Genomic DNA, 26,252 nt, shown 5'->3' with positions numbered 1-26,252 from the left:
GCCAGACAGGTAGCAGGTACCGTGCACAGTCTGAACTGATCAAATTTTTATTCTCCATACTTTACTTTCTCTTTACCCATCAGTAGCTATAAAACCTGCTCTGACCCTATAACACCCCTAAAGATATGTTTAAGTTCTGGAGTAAACTATCTAGATTTCCTTTCTGTGTTTGAAGAGTTCACACTTGTTCTCGATAATAACTCTGACCTACAAAGATTCAAAGACTTGAGGTGAGACATGTTCATTTGAGACAATTTCACTCTGTACTATTCCTGTATTTTGCGATTCTCACACAAACCTGAGACACATGAGAGACTGCAGATGCTAGAAATCTGTAGCAACCAGCATATAGTGCATGCTGATCTCACACAAACTTTTCTGTTGTTACAAATGGTTTCATACTTTACAATAAGTATTTCATTTGTAGTGTACAAAAAGACCAGAGAAAAATGCAGTTTGTGATGTACTTTTATGTAAACCATTACATCCCAGAAGCAAGTGGAGCCACCCATTGCCCACTGCACCTTCTTCCTCTCTCTTACAACCTCCCACTACATTTAGGAAACACTCTGTTGAAGATCACTTTGTGTGATCATCCCATATAGCAACAGAAAAAGAAGTCTAAAAATTCCAGTCCATCCTAAAGGCTACTGTAGATGGGAACTGCAATGGCCACTATTGACTGTTTTATGATGGGCTTCAATATAAACTACTTCTGTGTGAATGACCAGGATGTACCCATAGAATTGTTGACCGTGTCCTAAATCATGGTCTGCCCATGCATTAGGCTGGTCAAAAGGTGCAGCCTGATATGACATGTTCATATGTGGCATCAATTATTTGGACATTCAGGAATGAGAATCGGTAAGACACCCATTGCAAATTTACACCTATATGTTATGTAACTGAGTTTGATACTCATGTGTAAAATAGTACAGTTTTCCCTCTACAAATAACCTGTTACGGTAAATGTACTCTATGGAAATATACCTGTGTTTTCGCAGAAGTAAAAGAAAACATCTAGCTGTTCGATGCTGGACAATTGTTCAGATGGTGCTAGAAAACAATGGCATACGCTTGTGTGACAGCTGTAATCGAAGACTGTACCAACTTCTCAAATATTCATACAGTCAGTATATTGACAATTAATAGGGTGTTGAAACTCCATCACATGGAAATGAAGCAGTGACAGGGTTATGGAACCGGGGTATCTGTATGTACAGACAAATTGTCAACATGGTACATGTAGGTTTTACAAAGAAATACTGTATTCCATTTCATACACTTTTCCATGTGTTTCAATTTTTCTCTATTGTGATTAGAGGATAATGGAGCTGGAGTCCAACGTGATACCACAAATTCATCTACATTGATGAAGCTGGCTTCAATATGTCCAAGACACAAAGACGAGGGAGAAATGTGGTAGGGCAAAAGCCAACAGTCATGGTACCATGCAAGAGAGGTTCAAACATTACCATGTATGCAGCCATATCAGACACTGGTGTTCTGGCATACTTCACAATGGTTGGGCCATATAACATTCCATACCTTATCACAGTCCTTGATGAGCTTTACATATAACTCCAAGAAGAAACAAGATGCCAAGATCAATAGCCTATACTATGTCATCATAAGGGGCAATGTATCTTTTCACCACTCATCTGCAGTGATAGAGAGGCAGCAACCATAGAAAAGAGTAAACAGAAGACATTTCAGGCCGAGACCCGTCATCACTGTACTCCAGTGAGTATAGGTCCAGAGCCATCAAACTCTCAAATGTTAACCCTTTCAATCCTGGAATCATTCTTAGGAACCTCCTCTGAACCCTGTCCAAGGTTAGCACATCTTTTCTTAGATACGTAGCCTAAAACTGCTCACAACACTCCAAGGGCAGTCTGACCAATGCCTAGAAAGTCTCAGCATTACTTCCTTGCTCTTATATTCTAGTCCTGTCAAAATGAATGTTAACATTGCACTTGCCTTCCTGACCACCGACTCAACCTGCAAGTTAACCTTTAGGGAATCCTGCACGAGGACTCCCAAGTCCCTTTACATCTCTGATTTTCCAATGTTCTCCCTGATTGGAGACCAAAGTGCAAGACCATACACTTCCCTACAATATATTCCATCTGCCACTTCTTTGCCCATTCACACAATCTGTCTAATCCTTCTGCAGACTCCTTGCTTCCTCAACGCTACCTGCCTCTCCACCTATCTCTGTATCATCCACAAAGTTGGCCACAAAACTATCGATTCCATCAGCCAAATCATTGACGTATAACATGGAAAAAAGTGATCCCAACACCGACCCCTGCGGAACACCACCAGTCACCAGCAGCCAACCAGAAAAAGCCCTCTTTATTCCAACTCCTTGCTTCCTGCCAGTTAGCCAATCTTCTATCCATGCTGATATACTTCCTGTAATCCATGGGCTCGCAATTTGCTCAGCAGCTCGTACACGGCTGCTTGATAAAAGCCTCCTGAAAATCCAAGTAAACAACATCCACTGACTCTCCTTTGTCTATCCTGACTGAATTCCAACAGATTTGTCAGGCAAGATTTCCCTTTAAGGAAACCATGCTGATTTTGGCATATTTTATAAAGTGCCTCCAAGTTCCCTGAAACTTTATCCTTAGCAATGAAGTTTTAAACTAAGTTTTGTTATATTATATGCCCTCTCTTTTCCTTTTATGCAGTCCTTAACCTCCCCTGTCACGCAGAGTTGCCTCATCCTCCCTTTAGAATAATTCATCTATCCTGCACTTTGTGATTTTCCTCCAGAAACTCCAGCCACTGCTGTTCTGCCATTATCTTGATTGTGTCCCCTTCCAATCAACTTTGGCCAGCTCCCCTCTCATGACTTTGTAATTCCCTTTACAACACTGATACATCTGACTTTAGTTTCTCCCTCTCAAACTTCAGAATGAATTCTATCATTTTATGATCACTGCCTCCTAAGGTTTTCTTTACTTTAAGCTCCCTGATCAAATCTGGTTCATTACACAACATCCAGTTCAGAAATGCCTTTTCCCTAGTGGGCTCAACCATAAGATGCTTTATGTCACCTCTTTCTACGGATTGAAGTTCACTTTTTAACGCAAACCCCCCACCCCCCCAATACTGCCCGTCTTTTTAATACAGATGCTGTAATCTGGATGAAAACATGTGGCCCAACATTAGGGACAGAATAGATCAAAGGTGGTTATTATTGTCCTGTATTTCTGTTGGCAGAGATGTATTAATTTTTTTTCCTAAAGGTTAGCAATTGTGTATTTGACTTTCATGTAACAACAGATGAGATTATAGTGAACAACTGCTGAGATAATAGTGAAGATTGTGTGTTTTCATACTTGCATCTCATTCTGTTGGTCTTTCAATGTTGTAATCATTGTATTTACAATAATGGACTAAATGTCCTGATTTCTGGCACAGGTAGCACACTGTACAACTGACTACACTGCCTTGAACTCCAGGCCGGATGTTTATGTGCTGCTGTTGTGACTCCCGTCTCCCCTTCCCCCACCACCACTCTGCAGCCCCGTTTTCCTCAGGTCCCACCGTCAATTCCTGGGCCCTCGGAGGCTCCATCTTCGTCTCACCCCAACCCTCCCCTCTCCATTGACACCCCCAGCCTCCCCCCTCCCCCCTCTGATCCCAGCTCTCATCCGTGCCGGGTCTTTACCATCCCCTCCGACCTTCAACTGTCGGAGGCAGAACGCTCTGTTCTCAGTAAGGGCCTCACGTTTGTCCCCCTTCGCCCACACCTCAGCGAGTTCCGTGTTCGCCATGATGCGGAACTTTTCTTCCGCCGTCTCTGCCTCCGAGCCTACTTCTTCGGCAAGGACTCTTCCATCCCCACCGATGACCCCTTCTCCCGTCTTCAACCCTTCTCTTCTTCATGGACACCCCGCTCTGGTCTTCTGCCTGCTCTGGATCTCTTTATCGCTAATTGCCGACGGGACATCAACCGTCTCCACTTCACCGCACCTTGTTCCCATTCCAACCTCACTCCTTCCGAACGCTCTGCTCTCCACTCCCTCCGCACTAATCCTAACCTTATTATTAAACCCGCCGATAAGGGGGGTGCTGTTGTAGTCTGGCGCACTGACCTCTACCTTGCCGAGGCACAGCGACAACTCGCGGATACCTCCTCTTATTTACCCCTCGATCGTGACCCCACTAAGGAGCACCAGGCCATTGTCTCCCACACCATCACAGACTTTATCCGCTCAGGGGATCTCCCATCCACTGCTACCAACCTTATAGTTCCCACACCCCGCACTTCCCGTTTCTACCTCCTACCCAAGATCCACAAACCTGCCTGTCCTGGCCGACCTATTGTCTCAGCTTGCTCCTGCCCCACCGAACTCATTTCTGCATACCTCGACACTGTTTTATCACCCCTTGTTCAATCCCTTCTGACCTATGTTCGTGACACTTCTCACGCTCTTAAACTTTTCGATGATTTTAAGTTCCCTGGCCCCCACCGCTTTATTTTCACCATGGATGTCCAGTCCTTATATACTTCCATCCCCCATCAGGAAGGTCTTAAAGCTCTACGCTTCTTTTTGGATTCCAGACCTAATCAGTTCCCCTCTACCACCACTCTGCTCTGTCTAGCGGAATTAGTCCTTACTCTTAATAATTTCTCCTTTGGCTCCTCCCACTTCCTCCAAACTAAAGGTGTAGCTATGGGCACCCGTATGGGTCCTAGCTATGCCTGCCTTTTTGTTGGGTTTGTGGAACAATCTATGTTCCGTGCCTATTCTGGTATCTGTCCCCCACTTTTCCTTCGCTACATCGATGACTGCATTGGCGCTGCTTCCTGCACGCATGCAGAACTCGTTGACTTTATTAACTTTGTCTCCAACTTTCACCCTGCCCTCAAGTTTACCTGGTCCATTTCCGACACTTCCCTCCCCTTTCTAGATCTTTCTGTCTCTGTCTCTGGAGACAGCTTATCCACTGATGTCTACTATAAGCCTACTGACTCCCACAGCTATCTGGACTATTCCTCTTCTCACCCTGTCTCTTGCAAAAACGCCATCCCCTTCTCGCAATTCCTCCGTCTCCGCCGCATCTGCTCTCAGCATGAGGCTTTTCATTCTAGGACGAGGGAGATGTCTTCCTTTTTTAAAGAAAGGGGCTTCCCTTCCTCCACTATCAACTCTGCTCTTAAACGCATCTCCCCCATTTCACGTACATCTGCTCTCACTCCATCCTCTCGCCACCCCACTAGGAATAGGGTTCTCCTGGTCCTCACCTACCACCCCACCAGCCTCCGGGTCCAACATATTATTCTCCGTAACTTCCGCCACCTCCAACGGGATCCCACCACTAAGCACATCTTTCCCTCCCCCGCATCTCTGCATTCTGCAGGGATCACTCCCTACACAACTCCCTTGTCCATTCGTCCCCCCCATCCCTCCCCACTGATCTCCCTCCTGGCACTTATCCGTGTAAGCGGAACAAGTGCTACACATGCCCTTACACTTCCTCCCTTACCACCATTCAGGGCCCCAAACAGTCCTTCCAGGTGAGGCAACACTTCACCTGTGAGTCGACTGGGGTGATATACTGCGTCCGGTGCTCCCGATGTGGCCTTCTATATATTGGCGAGACCCGACACAGACTGGGAGACCGCTTTGCTGAACATCTACGCTCTGTCCGCCAGAGAAAGCAGGATCTCCCAGTGGCCACACATTTTAATTCCACATCCCATTCCCATTCTGACATGTCCATTCACGGCCTCCTCTACTGTAAAGATGAAGCCACACTCAGGTTGGAGGAACAACACCTTATATTCCGTCTGGGTAGCCTCCAACCTGATGGCATGAACATCGACTTCTCTAACTTCCGCTAAGGCCCCACCTCCCCCTCGTACCCCATCTGTTACTCATTTTTATGCACACATTCTTTCTCTCACTCTCCTTTTTCTCCCCCTGTCCCTCTGAATATACCCCTTGCCCATCCTCTGGGTCCCCCCCCCCCATCTTTCTTCCCGGACCTCCTGTCCCATGATCCTCTCGTATCCCCTTTTGCCTATCACCTGTCCAGCTCTTGGCTCCATCCCTCCCCCTCCTGTCTTCTCCTGTCATTTTGGATCTCCCCCTCCCCCTCCAACTTTCAAATCCCTTACTCACTCTTCCTTCAGTTAGTCCTGACGAAGGGTCTCGGCCTGAAACGTCGACTGCACCTCTTCTTACAGGTGCTGCCTGGCCTGCTGCGTTCACCAGCAACTTTGATGTGTGTTGCTTGAATTTCCAGCATCTGCAGAATTCCTGTTGTTTACACTGCTAAGTGTGAATGGTCTCAGTGAGGAGAATGGTCAGTGTTTTGCCAGAGATTATCCTGTCACTGTTCATGATGTAATGCTGTTTTAATTGAATTATTCACCTTTGCTGCAAGTATTTATTGCTTTAATTGGCTGAGTGTGTTTTGCAAACCGTGTTAGTGTTTTGCGGCTGTGTTGACTGAGAATGTCAATGCTGTTTTCACCTGCGTGGTTAAGAGATTGAGGAAAAACTGTGAGACATGCAGACAGGAGATCACCTCGGCATTTTTTGACAGTTACTATTAGAACACTTAAAATGAACCAAGTGCAGAAGTGTGTGTGTTGAACTTAGTGTAAAAAGGTAGTTACAGTTCGTGTAATAGCATAGGAAGCACAATTGCAATGCAGCAAGGAGAGTGTGTGCAGAAAGCAGATATTTCTGCCTTACAAGGGATAAGTGAGATTCCAGAGCTGACTGGTGAACTGCATTAACCCCAGTAACATCTGCCAGAGTCTACGAACAATGTTCTGAAACTCCAACTATGTATTTAAACACACTGAACATTAACATGATCAATTTAGTAATCCAGTCTAAACAGAAGCTCTGAAACAATAGCCAGGTACTGCACATTGAAAGGCAAGGTTAGTTTCCCATGCAAGCAGTGATAAATGGGATTTTGGAAATGGATCCCAGCAGAGAATACTGCATTCTCAGTTCCAAAGGGCAAGTAGTTTTAATGAGACAATACTGCAAATACAATCTGTTCAGATAACTGCTACAACATAATTGCAACTTATGAAAGTGGATCTTGCAATGAATTTTTCAAGATGCTTGGATGGTCAACGAATAAGGGACTATTTTACCACGTTAATCAAACATTGAAAATACCCAAGTCAGTGAAACTAATTCAGCTTCCTCAGTCACAGCTTACTACTCTAAACACCCATCTTTCAAGGGGCCTATTCCACATCAAATGAAATTAGAATAGCTCACCTATTTGCAAGTTCCACTATTTAAAATTATTTACACAACTATCCCATCCCTCGTCAACCTCTTCTACTTGCTACCACCTTAATTACAGCAACAATGCATTTTCCAAAGTATTTTGTCAAACATCTTCTGAGATCCAAGAGCAAAAATTAAATTCAATTTTCCAGCAACTGCACAAGTTCTACACAACTAAAGAAAAACAGAATCTAATTCACAGTGGACAATTTGCTGCCATAGTGACAGCAAGAATGGTTTCTTCCTCAAATACTCTTCTACAAAATGAATAGTTACCAGTTAACAGCTTGCAATCAATGCTTGGACAGTTTACTCATGCACAGGTTCTGCAAAACATACCTCGCTGGAAGGCATGTAGACTGTGTTTGTACTGGCATGTGAGGATGATGATAGTCCAGTCCACTTTTCTGGCTTGGGCATTGAAGTTCAGCTCTTCTGATACCAATGGCTCACTGCCTATGTTCGCCATTCTTACCAGTTTCTTCACCTCATGCCATCCAATTGCTTTTCAGATACATCATATACGTAAGCAGGTCGCTTCCTGGAAATAATGCAAAATAATTATTCCATGGCAAATGGTGGCAACTGCACGGATAAATACAAAATGGTACACTTAAAATCAAGGTGGAGGCAATGGATAACAAGAAAAGAACAAGCCCATGCAATTTGTTTGGGTTCAGACAGTAAAATTCAGTATATGTGGCTTTCCCAGACTTTGATGGCGCTGGAATGATAGATTTTCCATTCCATTAGGTATTATTCCCATTTATACTCCAAAACAGTTAATTCACATTTTTCTTTTGGCATGCTAAACGGTAGTACAATAAATATATCAATGCAAGCTCAGGGCTAGGTATGACACAGGAGAGTGTGGGAACTGGGACCCCCAGTGTGTTAGGACAAGGGACGGGTGCGTTGCCTCGGAGTCGTACAGGAAGCATGGGCACTGGGCCTCCGGTGCATTAGAGGCAACATGAGAATTAGCACCTGGATGTCTGATCATTTCAATAGCAGATTATTCAAGTTTCACTATACTCTGTTGCTGTTTAATTGTACAGTAGTAAATAAATGGATGGATATAGATAGATAGATAAATAATCTTAAATTTCTGGCTTAAGATGGCGCTACTGAAGGGGAGCTTCAGCTTACTGGTAGTTCAAAAGGCAAGAAATTCAACTAAAAACATTATTAATAACACTTTTTCTGAAGTAAAATTGTGGTAATCTATCACAACAATGAAGAGGCGAATGAAGGCGAAGCAAATTCAAGAGATGAGCCATGCTGGTGTACTGCAAAATCGATGCCGATGGGAGTTGGAGTGAGTGCTTCTTAGAGGAGTTTCAATGCCCGTCCAACCAACCCGATGTGAGGTTGGATCGCTCTAAGCACCCAGCCACTTTGGAGAGGTTGAGAACAGCTTTGGGCTGGGTTATGAGGCTGAGTGAATTGCTAGACGGCAGGGTCTAGGCCTGGAGCATTTCACAGAGGAGGGGCCTGGGTCCTAATGCGAGGCATAATCTGCTGCTTAGACAATTTAAACATTGGCCAGATAGGAAAAGCATAGTGTTGGGACCAAAGGAGAGAGTCGAGTCGATTTCACTCGCTTTCTGGCAATGTTCATTCCTCTCTCTGTGACAGAGGCTGTCAGACTGCCCCAGCTGCTGTGCTTTGTGTCTATGAGCTTCACAGCAATTCGCCCCGTTAACATGATGAACTGAGGCTTTGGGCGTACTCTGGGCTGCTCCTGGGATTCAAAGCTTCGGACACAATTTGGTTCGGAATGCTGTTGCTGACATGTATTGTTTATATGATTTGTGTATTTTACTTTCTGCACATTGAGTGTTGGTCTTTTTATTAAATTGGGTTCTTTAGGGTTTCTTACTTTGTGGCTGTCTGTAAGTAGACAAATCTCAAGGTTGTATAATTTATATATTCTTTGATAATAAATGTTCTTTGAATAACATGTACAAAGAACATTTATAATACGAACTGCCACACAGACTATTAATTCTTTCTGCCACTTATAGCACTCCAGCACACCAACTGGAGCAGCAATACAAGTGAAGTTTTCAGAAGCAGCTTCATTACGAGTGTAAAAATAAAATTAGAAAAGGTCAACGGGAAGAGCTCAGGGGTCATTCCTGTGCACTGGACAGAGAGAATGTAAGCTCCAAGTGAAGTGAGGTTAGAGCCCAGGGATGAAGATTGGAGGAGACAATCTACAATCTAATTGCATGAAATGTAATGAAGCACAAGCTGAGAAATGTGTAGGCTGCAAAGTAATAATTCTGTAAGTCATTATTAAATGCTTACTGTTCTTACTTTTCCACCAAAGGAAAAAGACCTCTGATAAATCCAGAAGTATGCTCTGGTATGAAATGAAACCAGGCTTCAATGTGCACCGCAATGTGAACTCAGCACAACCCACTCAGATAGACAGGCTAGGCAGTGAAGTCATACACTGTACCTCCAGTCCTGTCAGCACTTTCCCAGCTTGCTGTCAGCAATCACATCTATTACCAGCGTGGCAGGTACAGTTACTACTGCAAGGCTCCAGAAAACCTGGTTTAATCCAGACCACGGCTGTGTGAAGTTCTCCCCATCTCCTCCCACATGTAGATTGCTCCCGCAATAGTTTTATGGGAGAAGAATCAGGAAGAATGGTGATCGAGAATAGGATATGGAGAAAATAATTGAAGGAATGTCATTACGAAATTCTTTTGAGAGTCAGCATAGACGATGGGCCAAATTGCTTCCTTCAATGTTGTAAGGAAATATGAAATCCCAAACCACAGTACTGACCCCAATTCATTTATAGAAAAAACTATACTGGCATGCTTATGGCTTTGGTAGTACCCACAAGCAGATTTTCCAGATTTTTGGATACCGCTCTTACTAGTACTCCTATTCTCATAATTCATTTCTTATAAGATTTCACACAGCAGTACAGTATAATAAATTTTCCTGTGAACCAGGCAAGTCTAAAGGGAACTTGGGGAAATGGGACCCGAGCAAAGTTGGAGGTAGAAATAGAAATCAGGGGTCCAGTAAGTTTAAAAAGACGGTGGGAAACAAAACCAGGAGGGCCAAATGCCAAAGCATCAGGATTTCTGAAAAATCAAAAAGCAGATCATAATATATTTCTAAAGATCTATTGAAATCTCAACATCAGAATTAATATTTTCTTTTTAATACTTTATCCAACTCCAAAATGTACAGTCTGGCCCTACTGAACTTGGGATCGGTGGGCTGTAACTTAAACATTCTGCATATACGGAAAGTAAAGCGAGTTTAACTACTGACATCTTAAAAACAGAATTATACTAATGAAAAAAAGAGGAAATATCGGAAATTACAAGACAATAAGACATAGGAGCAGAATTAAGCCATTCAGCCTATTGAGTATGCTCCGTCATTCCATCATGACTGATTGATAATAAATCATGTCTTGTTTATTTTCCTTCTCAACCTCATTCTTCTCCTGATAACCTTTTGATGTCCTTAATCAAGAACCTACCAATGTCCACTTTAAATTTACCTAATGAATTGGCCTCCACAGCCACCTGTGACAATGAATTCCACAGATTCACTACCCTCTGGTTAAAGAAATTCCACCTCATCTCCGTTCTAAATGGACATTCTTCTAACCAATTTCCCCCGGGATCAAGAAAGTATGACTATGACTATTCCCTCTGGTCCAAAGAAAACATATGCATGGAGAGAGAAGCCAAGAATGTTGCAAGTCAATGTCCCTTCATCAGAACTAGACCTGGAAAATGGATCTAGATTTTGTAGCATCAGCAGAAAGACCATCAGTGATCATATATATCATGGGCTGAATACGACAATGGTGTCTGCACCTGCACGGTTAAAGAGGGAAGGGTTGAAAGTATTGTCAGAGCTGTATTATTCCTCCCAATAGCATGCAAATGTAGCCCCTAACAAAGAGGCCCTTTGTTCAAATAAATGCAACAGCATAAACCTGCTTATTTACTCACTAGTGTTTGCATACCGAAGCAACAGGTCCAGCAGATGCTATCTCATTGGCTCTTCACACAACCCTGGGACATCTGGTATATATCAGCATGCCCTCCATCGATTGCAGCTCGGCATTTAATACCATTACCCCCTCAAAGCTAATCAGGAAACTTCAAGACTTAGTCCTTAATACTCCTTTGTGCAATTGAGCCCTGGATCCCCTCACTTGCAGACTGCAGTTAGTTTGGATTGGCAAAAATATCTCCACCACAATCTCCAGCAACACAGGAGCACTACAAGGATATGTGCTTAGCCCCTTGCTCTACTCACTTTACACCTGCGGCTGTGGGGCTAAGCACAGTTCCAATGCCATATTCACGTTTGCTGATGATGCCATTGTTGTCGGTAGTGATGAATCAGCATACAGGAGAGAGAATGAAAATTTGGCTGAGTGATTTCATTACAACCACCTCTCACTAAGTGTCAGCAAGATCAAGGATTGTAGACTTCAGGAGAGGGAAACCAGAGGTCCATGAGCCAGTACTCATCAGAGGATCAGACGTGGAGAGGGTCAGTAACTTTAAATACCTGAGCATCACTATCTCAGAGTACCTGTCTGAGACCCATCATATAACTGTAATTGCAAATTGACATGCCTCAGGTTGGAGGAACAGCACCTTATATTCCGTCTGGGTAGCCTCCAACCTGATGGCATGAACATTGACTTCTCAAACTTCCACTAATGCCCCACCTCCCCCTCGTACCCCATCCATTATTTATTTATATACACACATTCTTTCTCTCTCTCTCCTTTTTCTCCCAGTCCCTCTCACTATACCCCTTGACCATCCTCTGGGCTTTTTCCCCCCTCCCCCTTTTCTTTCTCCCTGGGCCTCCTGTCCCATGATCATCTCATATCCCTTTTGCCAATCAGCTGTCCAGCTCTTGGCTCTATCCCTCCACCTCCTGTCTTCTCCTATCATTATGGATCTCCCCCTCCCCCTCTCAAATCTCTTACTTGCTCCTCCTTCAGTGAGTCCTGACGAAGGGTCTCGGCCTGAAACGTCGACTATCATCTATCCAGAGTTGCTGAATGACCTACCAGACATTTCTGGCATATTTTGATTTTATTTCAAAATGCCAGTCTCAATAATATTTGCTACTTTTCAATTTAACAAAAAAATAGATATGCAAACAGGATATACTGAACAGAAGTTTCCGTTCCCCACAAGTAACAGAAACACGACATTCAAATTGTATTGCCACAAGCATACAGTATACACACAGAATATAAATGACATAAAAATTGGCTTTTTGCAACAGCAGCACAGTATATTTCAAACACATGCTAACATCAACTTGAAAAATTTTTTGATTAAACTGAAGCATTCTTTTTTTAAATATTATGAAAGAAAAACACATTTAGTAATGCATGGACGTGTTTTTTTTGGATGCCAGACAGCACTGATAATCAGGTATCAAAGGAGGAAGGTTGAGTTCTGCTTTAGTTTGACGCTAATGTAAAAGAGTTGTTCTGTCTCAATCAAGCAAGAAAACAATGAAGTGGCTGCCGAAGGGTTTCGGCTCAAAACGTCGACTGTACTCTTTTCCATCGATGCTGCCTGGCCTGCTGAGTTCCTCCAGCATTTTGTGTGCATTGCTTAGATTTCCAGCATCTGCAGATTTTTTTCTGTAGATTTTCTTTTGTTTGTGGAGTGGCTGGTGTGTTCATTATTTTTATGATATTACACGAAGGTAAGTTATTGTGATTAAACTAACAAATTAGAACATAACAATTACTCTTTACTGTGGATTAAGTAGCTTAGCAATTCGAACCATGCCTTGCACCATCTGAATGTTAATATTGTTCACAGTCAGAGAGATTGATGAAGTATGTGTGCAAACAGGCACAGATAGTTAACTCAAATCATGAGAGAATTCTCTTGTTACGCACTCAAACACAGCAGTGTAGAAGTAAGTATCGGCAGCTTGAATTAATTCCCATAAAAGGAAGAAACTCAAATTTCACAAGGGCAGTTGAAATGAAGCCAAATTGAAGTCACTCTTTGTGCAAAATTCACAACATAAAATTAGATCTTGTAGTTGTAAGGATGCCCAAATGTCCCATAATAATAGCTATTGTTGCCCTCAGTCCCTCAGGAATAAAACAAAATGAGCAATGCCTATGTGGGACTTCTTCTAATGTCGGTTGCATACTGCCTGGTTCAAGTGGCAAGGAGTACAAGACAACTGGAGACCAAGCTCACAGATTTCACTCACACACAAAAATATCTCCACCGCAATCTCCAGCAACACAGGAACACTACAAGGATATGTGCTTAGCCCCTTGCTCTACTCACTTTACACCTACGGCTGTGGGGCTAAGCACCTTTTCCAATACATTCCCCCAGAACAGCATCACCTACTTCCCCTTTCTTAACCCTTTTCTCTCACTAAGCCCATTGCATAAATGAATCAGTGCTAATAACAGTCCCCTTCAACTAGCAGCTTTATGAAGATACATGCAAATTATCAATTGGGAAGAGGAAAACCTGAATGAAATGGAACATCAGACTGATCAGCAGTATTACGATTGCAAAATCACTCAGGTGGAGGAACACCACCTTATATTCTGTCTGAGTAGCCTCCAACCTGATGGCATGAACATTGACTTCTCAAACTTCCGGTAATGGTCCCCCAACCTCAACATTCCCCTTCACCTTTTCCCTCTCTCACCTTATCTCCTTGCCTGCTCATCACCTCCCTCTGGTGCTCCTCCCCCCTTTTCTTTCTTCCAGGGCCTTCTGTCCTCTCTATCAGATTCCCTCTTCTCCAGCCCTGTACCTCTTTCACCAATCACCTTCCCAGCTCTTTACTTCACCCCTCCCCTCCCAGTTTCACCTATCACATTGTGTTTCTCTCTCCTCTCCCTCCACCTTTAACTCTACTCATCTTTTTTTCTCCAGTCCTACTGTAGGGTTTCAGCCTGAAACGTCGACTGTCCTCTTTTCCATAGCTGCTGCCTGGCTTGCTGAGTTCTTCCAACATTGTGTGTGTGTTGCTTGAATTTCCACCATCTGCAGATTTTCTCACTTGTGATTCAAATTGTGGCTTGTGGCTTTCACACAGAACATGGGTTCGGTGTGTGAGTAAAATGATACAGCCGGTCATCCCAGGAATTAACTCTGCTTTAACCGTAATGGGCCCTTTTATTTTTCTTTCCCTTTTCTGCTAACTGCTTGTTGAAGTTGAAATATTGAAAAATATTATGTTTCATAATTTTATGCTGGTGCACGATGTTATTTTTCTGGCGAATTATAACTTTGCACTACAATTACTGTTACTGCCTGGAATATTCCAACAATCCTGTTTGGTTGAACCCAAATCATACCAACCCTAGGCGTGTGTTGCTCATGGAAGATGGGCTTCTCACTGCCTAGTCACGTGCTTTTAGCAGAGTTAGCTAATGAGCTAAGTTTATACTACAGCCCCGATGAGTGGGTTTCATCAATATCCGTAACTAATAAGCCAATTCTGTATAAAAACAGTGTGGGTGTTCTCCTTGGGCATTGTGTATCCCACTCCAATATCCATTGGTTTTAATCCTAGCAGTAGGGTTGTCATTATAGTGCCTGTATAGTTTTAATAATTGTGTCATGGAAACCAAATCTATGTAAAACTCTGGAAAGAAAATTCCAATTAAATGAATCAAATGCCTTTTCAGCGTCCACGCTCATCACTATTGCTTCAATTTTACTTTTTTTGTATATGATCCATAATGTGAAGTGTCCTTCGTATATTGTCTTGTGTTTGGGGTTGTTGTATAAAACCTGTCTGATCATTATGTACTTTATAGTCGCCATACAATTGGTACTAGAGCGTACAATCATCACAGCGATTCTGCACTTCTCGCTCCCAGATTACAAATATTAAATATTAAAATTATTAAAAATAGTAAAAATTAGCAAATAATAACAATTTAAATTATAAATAGAAAATAGAAAAATGGAAAGTAAGGTGGTTCAAAAAAACCGAAAGGCAGGTCCGGATATTTGAAGGGTACGGCCCAGATCCGGGGTCAGGATCCATTCAGCAATCTTATCACAGTTGGAAAGAAGCTGTTCCCAAATCTGGCCTTATGAGTCTTCAAGCTCCTGAGCCTTCTCCCGGAGGGAAGAGGGACGGAAAGTGTGTTGGCTGGGTGGGTCGTGTCCTTGATTATCCTGGCAGCACTGCTCTGACAGCGTGTGGTGTAAAGTGAGTCCAAGGACGGAAGACTGGTTTGTGTGATGTGCTGCGCCGTGTTCACGATCTTCTGCAGCTTCTTTCGGACAGGACAACTTCCATACCAGGTTGTGATGCACCCCAGAAGAATGCTTTCTACGGTGCATCTATAAAAATTAGTGAGGGTTTTAGGGGACAGGCCAAACTTCCTTAGTTTTCTCAGGAATGAAAGGCGCTGGTGGGCCTTCTTGGCAGTGAACTCTGATTGGTTGGACCAAGTCAGGTCATTTGTAATATTGACCCCAAGGAACTTAAAGTTTTTGACCTGTTCCACTTGCGCACCACTGATGTAAATTGGGTCATGCGGTCCGCTAGTCCTTCTGAAGTCAACAACCAATTCCTTTGTCTTGCTGACGTTGAGGGATAGGTTATTGTCTTCGCACCATGCCACCAGGTTCTTAATTTCCTCTCTGTACTCAAACTCATCATTACCTGAGATACTGCCTACAATTGTTGTGTCATCAGCAAACTTATACATTGAGTTCAATGGAAACTTGGCTACACAATCATGGGTGTACAGTGAGTACAGCAGGGGGCTGAGTACACAGCCTTGTGGGGCACCGGTGCTCAGAGTGATTGTGGAGGAGAGCTTGTCCCCTATTTTTACACCCTGGGTCCTGTCTGTGAGGAAGCTGAAGATCCAGCTGCAGATCTGAGTGTTAAGGCCCAGGTTCCAGAGCTTAGGAATCAGTTTATTTGGAATGATGGTATTAAAGGCAGAGCTGTAGTCAATGAAAAGGACCCTTACATATGCATCTTTATTCTCCAGGTGTTCTAAGGAGGAATGTAGGGCCAGAGAGATGGCATCTGCCGTTGACTTGTTGCTCTGGTAGGCGAATTGCAAAGTGTCGAGGTTGACCAGTAGGCTGTGGTTGATGTGTGCCATAACCAATCTCTCGAAGCACTTCATAGCAATTGATGTCAGAGCTACAAGTCGATAGTCATTCAGGCATGCCACCTTGCTCTTCTTCGGCACTGGGATTATCGTTACCTTCTTAAAACACGACGGGATCTTAGACTGAAACAAGGAGCAGTTGAAGATGTCAGCAAACACTCCAGCTAGCTTGCTTGCACAGGCCCGGAGAACCCGTCCTGGGACGCCAGCTGGGCCCATCGCCTTCCTTGGATTTATCTTCAGGAAAGCCCTTCTAACGTCCTCCTCGGTGACGATGAATCTCGATGCCACCAGGTCCGGTTCATCCGGAGGGAGCAGGACGCTCCTCTTCTGTTCGAATCTTGCGTAGAATACGTTAAGTTCGTTAGGAAGAGAAGCGCCACAGTTATTGATATTCCCAGCCTTTTCTTTGTGCCCAGTGATCTCATTTAGACCCTGCCATAGTCTACTGGCATCCCTCTGGTTAGCCTGGGCTCCCAACTTGGCTCGATATTGCCTCTTGGTGCACTTAATGGCTTTCCGGAGTTCACGCCTGGATTCCGTGTAGCAACTGGTATTCCCGGACCTAAAAGCCGCAGCTCCAGCCTTTAAAAGGGACTTGACCTCATAATTCATCCAAGGTTTCCGGTTAGGGAATACCCGGATCGTCTTGCGAGACTCACAGTCCTCCGTGCATTTCCAAATAAAGTCCATGACAGCTGAGGCATACTCATCGAGGTTAGCTGCTGAGTCCTTGAATACTAACCAGTCCACCAATTCAAAGCAGTCATGGAGGACCTCCATTTCCTCCGTCCAACGCGACACTACTTTTGACACCGTGACCTCCCTTCAGTTTCTGCTTGTAAGCCGGGAGGAGGAGTACGACCTGATGGTCGGATTTTCCGAAGTGAGGTCGTGGGACGGAACGGTAGGCATCCTTGACTGCTGTGTAGCAGCGGTCAAGTATATTCGGGCCTCTAGTGGGGCAGGAGACATGTTGGTATAACTTTGGCAGCGCCTTTTTGAGGTTGGCCTGGTTAAGGTCCCCGGATGTAATGATTAAAGCCTCCGGATACCTGGTCTCAAGTTCACTGACGTTGGCATACAGTACGTTCAAAGCACACTCCACGTACGCCTGGGGGGTAATATAGACCGCTGTCAGTATGACCGAGGCGAATTCCTGACAGATAGTAGGGACAACACTTCACCGACAGGTGTTCCAGGTCCGGGCTGCAGGAGCTTGTCAGTGCCACTGTGTCTGAGCACCACCCAGTGTTGATCAGTAGGCAGACACCACCACCCCTTGTCTTGCCCAAAGACGCCGTGCGGTCCATCCGATGGATCAAAAATCCCTCCGGTCGGATGGCACAGTCCAGGGTGGCAGGGGAGAGCCAGGTCTCGGTGAAACAGAGTACATAGCAGTTCTGCATCTCCCTGAAGTAGGTGAGGCTCCCTGTAAGATCATCCACCTTGTTCTCTATGGCTTGCACATTAGCTAGTAGGATGGTGGGCATAGGGACCCTGAAGCCCCTCAGCTTCAATCTGACCAGCAGCCCAGCTCTTTTCCCATTCTTCCTCGGTAAGTAGTGCATCTTTCCAGGTTTCTATCGATGCAGTGTGTTGTTGTCAGCTCCTTGAGGTTGGTGGACGCGTCCCGCAGGAATCGATCAGCCGGTCGCGACGTCGGACGCTCCGGGTCGGGCCGAGTAACAGGGGAGGCACCACTGCCACTTCCAGCTGCCGGGGGCCCGGGCTGTCGATTGGGTCAGGCCCTGAAGCCAACACTTAATCCCGGATGGCCGGGTTTCTTGCTGAAACAAGTCCGTAAACCGAGTCACTGTTGCGGAGGCCTCCGCTCCAGCCAAGCCTCAGGCTCGATTTCCAAGGTCAGTGACGGAGTCCTCACTTCCGGCAGCTGTGGATGGCCACCAATGGGGCTTTACGGTGGTCGCTCTGGGGGAAGCGTCTGGGGCACCTTGACGTCTCCGCCGTCACTTCTGTGTGGTCGTCTGCTCTGGAGAGGTGCTGGTCGGAATGGGCCGTGTCGCCAAGCGCTCCGGCACGATAGCAGACCGTGGGTCTCCGGGAACGTGGTGGGCCTCGCTGGTCGGGTCCAGGTGTGGTCCGGAGTTTAAGAAGCAGTTCTGGTGCGGTGGTCTCCAGCTGGGTCGGTAGCTTCGCCAGGGTGTTGTTGATCTTGATCTTGCTAGATTGGTGGTTTAGAAGGGAGGTTTATGTATCAGTATGAGTAGAAACTCTTCCAATCATTTGGCCATGATGGAGGTAAATAATCTATAATCTACATTAAGAATGGATACAGGTTTCTCCCGCCATCCGAAGGTAGAGCGTTCCTATGAAATGCTTCGTAAGCCGAAATGTCGTAAAGCGAACAAGCAATTACCATTTATTTATATAGGAAAATTTTGTGAGCGTTCGTAGAGCCAGAAATAACCTACCAAATCATGCCAAATAACACATAAAACCTAAAATAACAGTAACATATAGTAAAAGCAGGAATGATATGATAAATACACAGTCTATATAAAGTAGAAATACTTTTCCACAATCATTACTGCACTGTTCTCCGTAGCGAAAATCTCGCACAAGCGCCGTCGGCAGAAAATCTCACGCAAGCGCTCTCCAGTAACCTTTAAGCTATGAAGCTGCCAAATCATAGCAAATAACACGTAAAAATACACAGCCGATATAAAGTAGAAATAACGTATGTACAGTGTAGTATCACTTACTGGAATTGGGAAGACAGTGCAGAGCACACTGATGATGGTGTGTTAGACTGAGTCGTCGCAGGTTGGGTGGTGCAGTGGCCCCCACCCTCCAGGCCACCAGCCAATACATTGCCGCGAGGCGCACAGGGATCCAACGGTAGCCGGGAGGCACACAGCAAACCTTTAAGAAAAAAGCCAATTGCCGATCAGTGCCGATTGCCGACTGCGTCATCTATGATCTGGGTCGACAATTATGTGTCGGGCGGCACCTAATTAATTAGCATGTTTACTTCGGCTTTTTTCTTCTTTTGGTATAGCTGAGATTATCGCCTCCTTCCAGCTGGGTGGCATTTGCGCCTTTCTTAGGGCCCAGTGCAGAGTGGGGAGTAAGACAGGAATTAACTCACTTCTAAACCTTTTATACCACTCTGCTGTATATCCATCTGATCCTGCTGACGTGCTTAATTTAAGCTTACTAATTGCTGCTTTTAGTTCAACTTCAGTTATGTCAGCAGTCATCGTTCTATTTTGTTCTTCGCTTAAAGTGAGTAACTCTAGAGCATTCAGGAAAGTGTCAATTTGGGTTATGCTTCCCCCTGGAACTTTGGAATATAGAGTTTTATAAAACACTTCAAACGCTTCTTGAATTTCAGAGCTTATTTTTTTATCATTTTTGTTCTTGGATCCCTAATTCTAAGAATTGTACTTTTTGTTATCTTTTTCTTCAGTTTCCACACCAGTATTTTCATAGACTTAGATCCACTTTCATAATGTCTCTGTTTCAGAAATATTAATTTTTTCCTGATTTCTTGTGTAGCCAAACTATTAATTTCATTCCTAATTTTTAAAATTTCCTCTAATGTATCCTGTGCCAAATTCAATGTGTTTTTTCTAGTTCCTTCAGCTTATTTTGTAATTCCTCTCATGTTTTACTCCTTATTTTATTTCTTATATGAAGATATCACTATAATTTTCCCTCTTAAGACAGCCTTCAGAGTATCCCATAGAATGGGAGGTGAAACCTCTCCATTATCATTGATTTCTAAGTAAAGTCCAATTTCTTTTTTAATTTGTTTCTTAAAATAGGGATCATTGAGTAGACTTGAATTTAGTTTCCAAATAGTATCCTTTGGTTGTAGGTCAAAATCAACAGATAAATATATAGGTGCACGGTCACTTACATCTATCGTCCCAATTCCACAGGTGCTTATTTTGTCTTTGTCTTTTCTAAATGTTACGAAATAGTCTATTCTTGTATATACAGAATGGGGGGGGCAGAATAATGAGTGTAATCCCTTCTGTCGGGGAAAAGGTCCCTCCTTATATCAATTAAACCAACATCTTCAAAAAGTGTATTAACTCTCTTATGTAAGGATTTTGTTTCATAGGTTTTTCTATTGGAAGAGTCTAACTTTGGTTGTAATTGTAAATTTAAGTCTGCCCCACATATCAGGAGACCTTCTGTTTCCGTTACCATAATATTAGTAATTTTCTGGAAGAAACTAATATCATTTCCTGGGGGTGCGTATATATTCAATAGAGTAACTGAATTTCCATCTATATTCCCCCTTACGAGAATATATCTGCTCTCCTTATCTCCTATTTCGAATTCTTTTTCAAAATTTAGCTTGCTTGAGATAAGAATAGAAACTTCTCTCCTATGTCCTGATTTATACGAGGAGAAAAACAAATTAATAAAGCCCATTCTCTTTAGTTTTCCATGCTCATTATCACTTAATTGAGTTTCCTGTAAATATACTACATGAGCTTGTTCTTTTTTCATTTTGGATAGAATTTTACTGCTTTTGATTGGACTTAACAGCCCATTGACATCAAAAGAAATGAATTTTGCTTTGTCCTTAGCCATGTGTATTTATCTGTCAATATATCATTGAAATTAGCAGAATAAAACTTAATCGATCTACTCTCTCAACAAATAAGAACCAAGAAATGCAGATAATAAGAAAAAGGCAACGAAGGTGTGATTCCAAGGCTGAGGTCTCTAGTAGGTGACCCTGGGCTGAGCTGGAGGAAACGTCTAGCCGTGGGGGATAGCCCCTCCTCCCTGTGAGTTGGGGGCCCCATTACAGTACCCATAAAAGTGAACAGGTCTATGTCCATTAGACAGAAAAGCTTTCCCTGTGTATTCCTCCCACATATTATATATATTCTCTTAGGTGGGGAAAAAGGAGTGAATGAATGAATAAAAAAAATTAGTAATATAAAATCCACATTATAATAAGTATTTCTTGAAATAGGTATAGCACTATGTTTGCTTCCATCTATCTTATCAACACTTTTAAAGTTAGCCAAACCTTATGGCTCTTCTGGAGGGTGTGAGGGCTGTCTTCGGAAAACTCACAGTCTCTTTCTGATATTCTCTCGCCCTCCTCCCGTCCCCTGCTTTCTCGGTTCTCTTATCCCAAGCAGATCGGGTTAACTGTTCAGCCAGGCTTTCCCTCGGTTTGATCATGCTGACGGGCAGCACTCCGTTCCTCATGTCTGTAGTCGCCTCTTCCACTGTCTGATACAGTTGCATGCCATCTTCGTAAAACACCCACAGTTTAGCAGGGTACGGCGTTTGGAATCTAATCTTTCCTTGCTTTAATATTCGCTTTACTGCAGAATATTCTTAACGTTTCTGCAGGACCGCCGGGGATAATCTTGATCAAAATATATTAATTTCCCATCCAAAAACACCCTCTTCTTATCCCAAGCCCCTTGTAGAATCTCCGCCTTGGTATTGTATCGAAGGAATCTAATTATCTTCTCTGTCTCCAGTAGGGCCTCAGGACAAGAGCATGATGTGCCCTCTCAATTCCAAGCTCCATAGTGGAGGGAATCTCTAGCGCGTTCCGCAGCAACTTTCCTACCATAGACATCTATCATAGACAAACCCTCCGCTCCTCCGGGAACATTGCATATCATGATACTTTTCCATCGTGATCTTCCCTCCTGGTCAATCAGTTTACTTTCTTGTTGATTTAATATTTGTATCGTCTTGCTTAGTATTCGTTCCACGTTTTGCACGCGATCTTCCACCTTCTCAATTCGTGTCTCTGCCACCGCTATTTTCTGACTGACGTTGGCGAGCTCTGACTTTATATCATTGAGTTGCTGTTTTATATCTTTTTGGAATCCCCGTATCTCTTCCAGAATTTTTATCACATTTGCCGCTTCGCCTGAACGAGGCCCCACATCAGCCTCGCTAGCACGTGTTTGGGTAGGAGAGCTGCGCGTTGCACCTCTCTCGTCCATAGGCTCTGCAGTGATGCTTTTTTTAATCTCCATTCTTTTTCCCCATTCTTGCCCCCCTTATCAATTCAGATATTTTCGAAAGATCTTATATTTGATGGATTAACAGGGCAATATGTGCGTTTTTCCGGAGGAGCTGTTGATTTAAGCTGCCATTCTGGACGATGACGTCACCGGAATCTCTATTTTATTTTATTTTCAGCAATAACATACACCCTTTCATTTGTATTTTAAATGTCTTCTTCATTAAACAAAATGGAAACAAGCAAATATCAGAAGAGAACTCAACATTTATGCATGCATTACTGCTTCAATTACTTTCTTCTCATTTTATTCCCCACTGCTCTGGCTTGTTTTCCTCAGTCATAATTGTGTCATTCAGCTTCCTACATGTGAACAGTTGATTGACAATAAACTGGAAATTGATTATTTTGCCAAATAAACTCTTCTCGGGCTTTCAGCATATCTGCTGGATTAGGACTAACCCATAAGGAATATAAGGGGATATAAATGCCACCAGACTAGACATGCCCCAGCATCAAGATGGCAGAGTTTCTCATTGAAACATTGGTTATAATCGATACCTGTACCCGGCTGGAAGATACACTGGGAAAGCACTAGACCCTTTTTGATTATTTTGTGTGTAACCCCATCACCGGCCTCATATGGAAATTTGGTGCATTAACCAGCTTTGATAACAGCCACGGGATTGAGCAGTGAGAAGGCCAACTTTCATTTACAGTAGGCATCTAGAGTCGGTATGATTTGGGATTTAACCGAACAGGAACACAGTGATGTTCCAATTAAACAAACCTCAATTTGAGCAAATACTTCCCATACACAATTGTCGGTCGGCAAGAAATAACAAATCGTACACCGCATAAAGTTATAAAGGAAGTATATTTACGGAGTTCAGCTTTATCAAACAGTTAGTAGGAAAAAGAACAGGGAAAAAAAAAGGGCCTATTTCAGTTAACCCAGTCCAAACGTGCAGACACAGGCAGAGCTCATCTTGGAGTTGTCTTTTTGCTCCTGGGCTGGACCCATGGTCTGCTCAAAAGCACATTCCAAAAGTCGCTTGAAATCCATTTTGAACAAACAGGCTCTCCCATGGGAGCACTGGTCCTTCTCCTCGGAGCCATTCATCTGCACCAAGCACCTTTTGCAACAGGGACGGCATCCTCAGCCATCTTCCCTCCTGTCCTCTCACAGCCCCCGCCAAAAAGACCCCTGAGCCAGACTACTGTCCTTCAGAAAACTCTTCTCCACAATCCTGATTGGCTGACTCATATTCTTGAGTTGGACATGTGTCCTTATTTTAGCCAAAGCACGCTTTCCAGCATGGCACACTGTCTTTACAGAAAACTACCAATACAAACTATCTCACAGCAGAGCAGTAAAACTCTTAACCTGGGCATTACATGTGTTTCAGAGTATCCCCTTCAGCAGATGTGCTTTCGATCTTCAGACCAGGAGTATCTTCAATGATTGTGCTCAGAAATAGATTTATTAGTTGTGTTACGGACCCCGTAACTGGGTTGCCAAACCAGCAGAAATGGATCACTCAGTTGGAGTCCGGATTACAAGAACTAAGAAAGTTTTATTAAAGAAACAAGCAACACAGTACTCTAATCAAAGGATAATAAATGCAACAGTTCAGCAGTGATAAACACACATGTACACAGAATTAAGATAACAGGATCAATCAAGCTCTATCGTTGTCTAGGGGTAAATGACCAGTTTCAAAGTGACGCAAAGTTCAGTTCAATTTAGTTCAGTTCAGTTCGCAGTAACCGCTGCCGTGGCGATGGACAGTGGGGGGAAGGAGAGCGAGAGCAAAACGAATGAATATTCAAGGCTTCCACACAGACCTTCGCAGTCAGCTTTCGGGCGAGTCCTTTGTGATGTCATCTGAGGTCACCGACCGTGACCCCTCCGTTTCCAGATACGATCGTTTCCCTGCGGTGAACCTGGCACCCAGGCAAGGGCGGACGCACACCAGGTTCCCGCCGATCGTGCCTTTCCACCCTGTGCGTCTATGGCCCGGTACTTCCCACCGACTTGTGAGAGACGCACCGCTTCCAGGGTCTCGTTACCTCGGGTGTCGTGTGTGTCCTGCCTTAGCGAACCTGTCCCTTTTTATCCCCCTGCTGGGGTATCGCCTGTCCATCACTTCAAACAGTTCAGGGTTCAAAGGGGGAGCCGATCTTGACAGCTTTCCTTCCCCTTCATTAACATCTCCAAATGCTGCTCCATTGTTTTCCTTATCTCTCTCTCTCCTGAAGACAGGTGGCAGACCAACTGCTGATCTCGCTGGTGCCAGCCCAAGACAGCTAACATCTTTATCGATGTGTATTCTTGTCATACTTCCCCCCTTTAGGATTTTTACCGGGGGTAAAAATTACAAACATGAATGCACAAATATACATCTTTATCAGCTATTTGGCTAATACAGCGAGTTTGAAGTTGTCAACACCTGACAGACAGTCAGCCATCACATTTTCTGTTCTTTTTATATGTGTTATTAATAATCCCTTAGACCAGGCTCCAACTTAGCAAACTTCATAGTGGCCAAAAACACTGATGAATTGCGATCAATGTAACCTCATTGGGTTTCGTCCCGGACCACAATAACAAGGGTCGTCCCATTCCAACTTAGTTTTCTCTCGCAAGGGCTTAGTAGGAGGGGGAGGGGTGGTAACCGCAGAGTTATTGCAAAACTTCCTACAGTACCCCACCATCTCCAAGAGCCTTCTGAGGGCCCTCTTGTCTGTCGGGGTTGGGATGTCAGAGATAGCCCGCACTTTAGCTTGCATCGCTGCCAGCTGCCCCTATGTCACCACAATTCCCAGGTAAGTGACCTTCGTGTGGCCGAACTCATTTTTTTCAAGGTTCACTATCAAGCTGGCTTCAGACAGCCGTATTACATCGCCAATACACACCTCTGTGTTCGTCAGCCCTTTAGTCACTGAATTACTCATTCTATAGGGCTGTTGCACGCTAGGCTGCCCTATTGTAGCAAGCACCACCCAACGTCCCAGTTCTTTGCATCGCCTCGGGACAATCAAACACACGTGTGCGAGTCGTCTAATTACTTCTCCTAAAGAGTCGCTTTGTTCAGGGATTAAGGGAGAGACCTTATCAGCAGAGCTGGCCAAAACAGTAGCCTTCTCCCATCTGGTCGATACCATACTCATCTTTTCAAAATGGTTTTTTTCTCTTATCAGGGGGACCCTAGCTTCATTGATTTCCGTGCTAACACCGACTAGGTTTGTTAGCATATCAAAAGCCTGTGACCGTCTCAGTTCGCGTTGGCCATAATCAATAACATCCTCCCTCCTGGGCAGCCGGTAAACCTTTTTCATGATTCCACCAACTGTTTCCTCCAGCACCGCAAAATGTCCACCAGGGGGTACCTTGTGGGCCAGGTTAAAAATCTCATCCCCATAACTCTTTTGCACCACCCCCCATTCCTCATCTGCGGGTACGGTACTTGGTCTCCCTTTCTTCCTTAGCACTTCCTCCTCCACACAATAGCCTGCTAGTTCCCTTGTTAAATCTGTGTCAGAGAGAGCTGTCTCTGCCAAAACCATTAGCCCCTCGTCTCGCTCCTGCGCCTGCACAAATTCTTTCCTGGCTAATGCTACGTCTGTCCCAGCTCCCTCACTACCTCTTGTCTCACTACACTCCTTCTTTTCACTTTCTACCCCCTTCTCGTACAAGGCTGGCAGAAACATCTCAGCTAAATTTACTACCGCAGTCCCGTGATGAACCTGTGAGTCCATGGGCGGGGCCTCAATGCTGGCAGGCTGACCTGTCAATCTCACTGCTTCGAACACGATTCCCCCGGCGAGG

At 44.1% G+C, this 26,252-nt stretch overlaps 1 protein-coding gene across 4 annotated transcripts in view; it reads right to left on the bottom strand.

Moving 5' to 3' along the window:
• fcsk (fucose kinase) overlaps positions 1-26,252 on the bottom strand; it is a 336,758-nt gene that overhangs the window by 300,457 nt on the left and 10,049 nt on the right. For 3 of the 4 annotated variants that reach the window (XM_072279284.1, XM_072279282.1, XM_072279286.1), the window contains exon 2: positions 7,620-7,821. In XM_072279284.1, the coding sequence (XP_072135385.1) occupies positions 7,620-7,749 (130 nt within the window). In that variant the 5' untranslated portion in view covers positions 7,750-7,821. Of the gene's footprint in view, positions 1-7,619; positions 7,822-19,163; positions 19,259-26,252 lie in introns of those variants that run through there. The other variant, XM_072279283.1, reaches the window with a different exon arrangement.

Source organism: Mobula birostris, chromosome 15, assembly GCF_030028105.1.
Source record: "Mobula birostris isolate sMobBir1 chromosome 15, sMobBir1.hap1, whole genome shotgun sequence".
In the NCBI taxonomy this organism is placed as follows: Eukaryota; Metazoa; Chordata; class Chondrichthyes; order Myliobatiformes; family Myliobatidae; genus Mobula; species Mobula birostris.
This window is presented reverse-complemented; position numbering and strand designations above follow the sequence as displayed.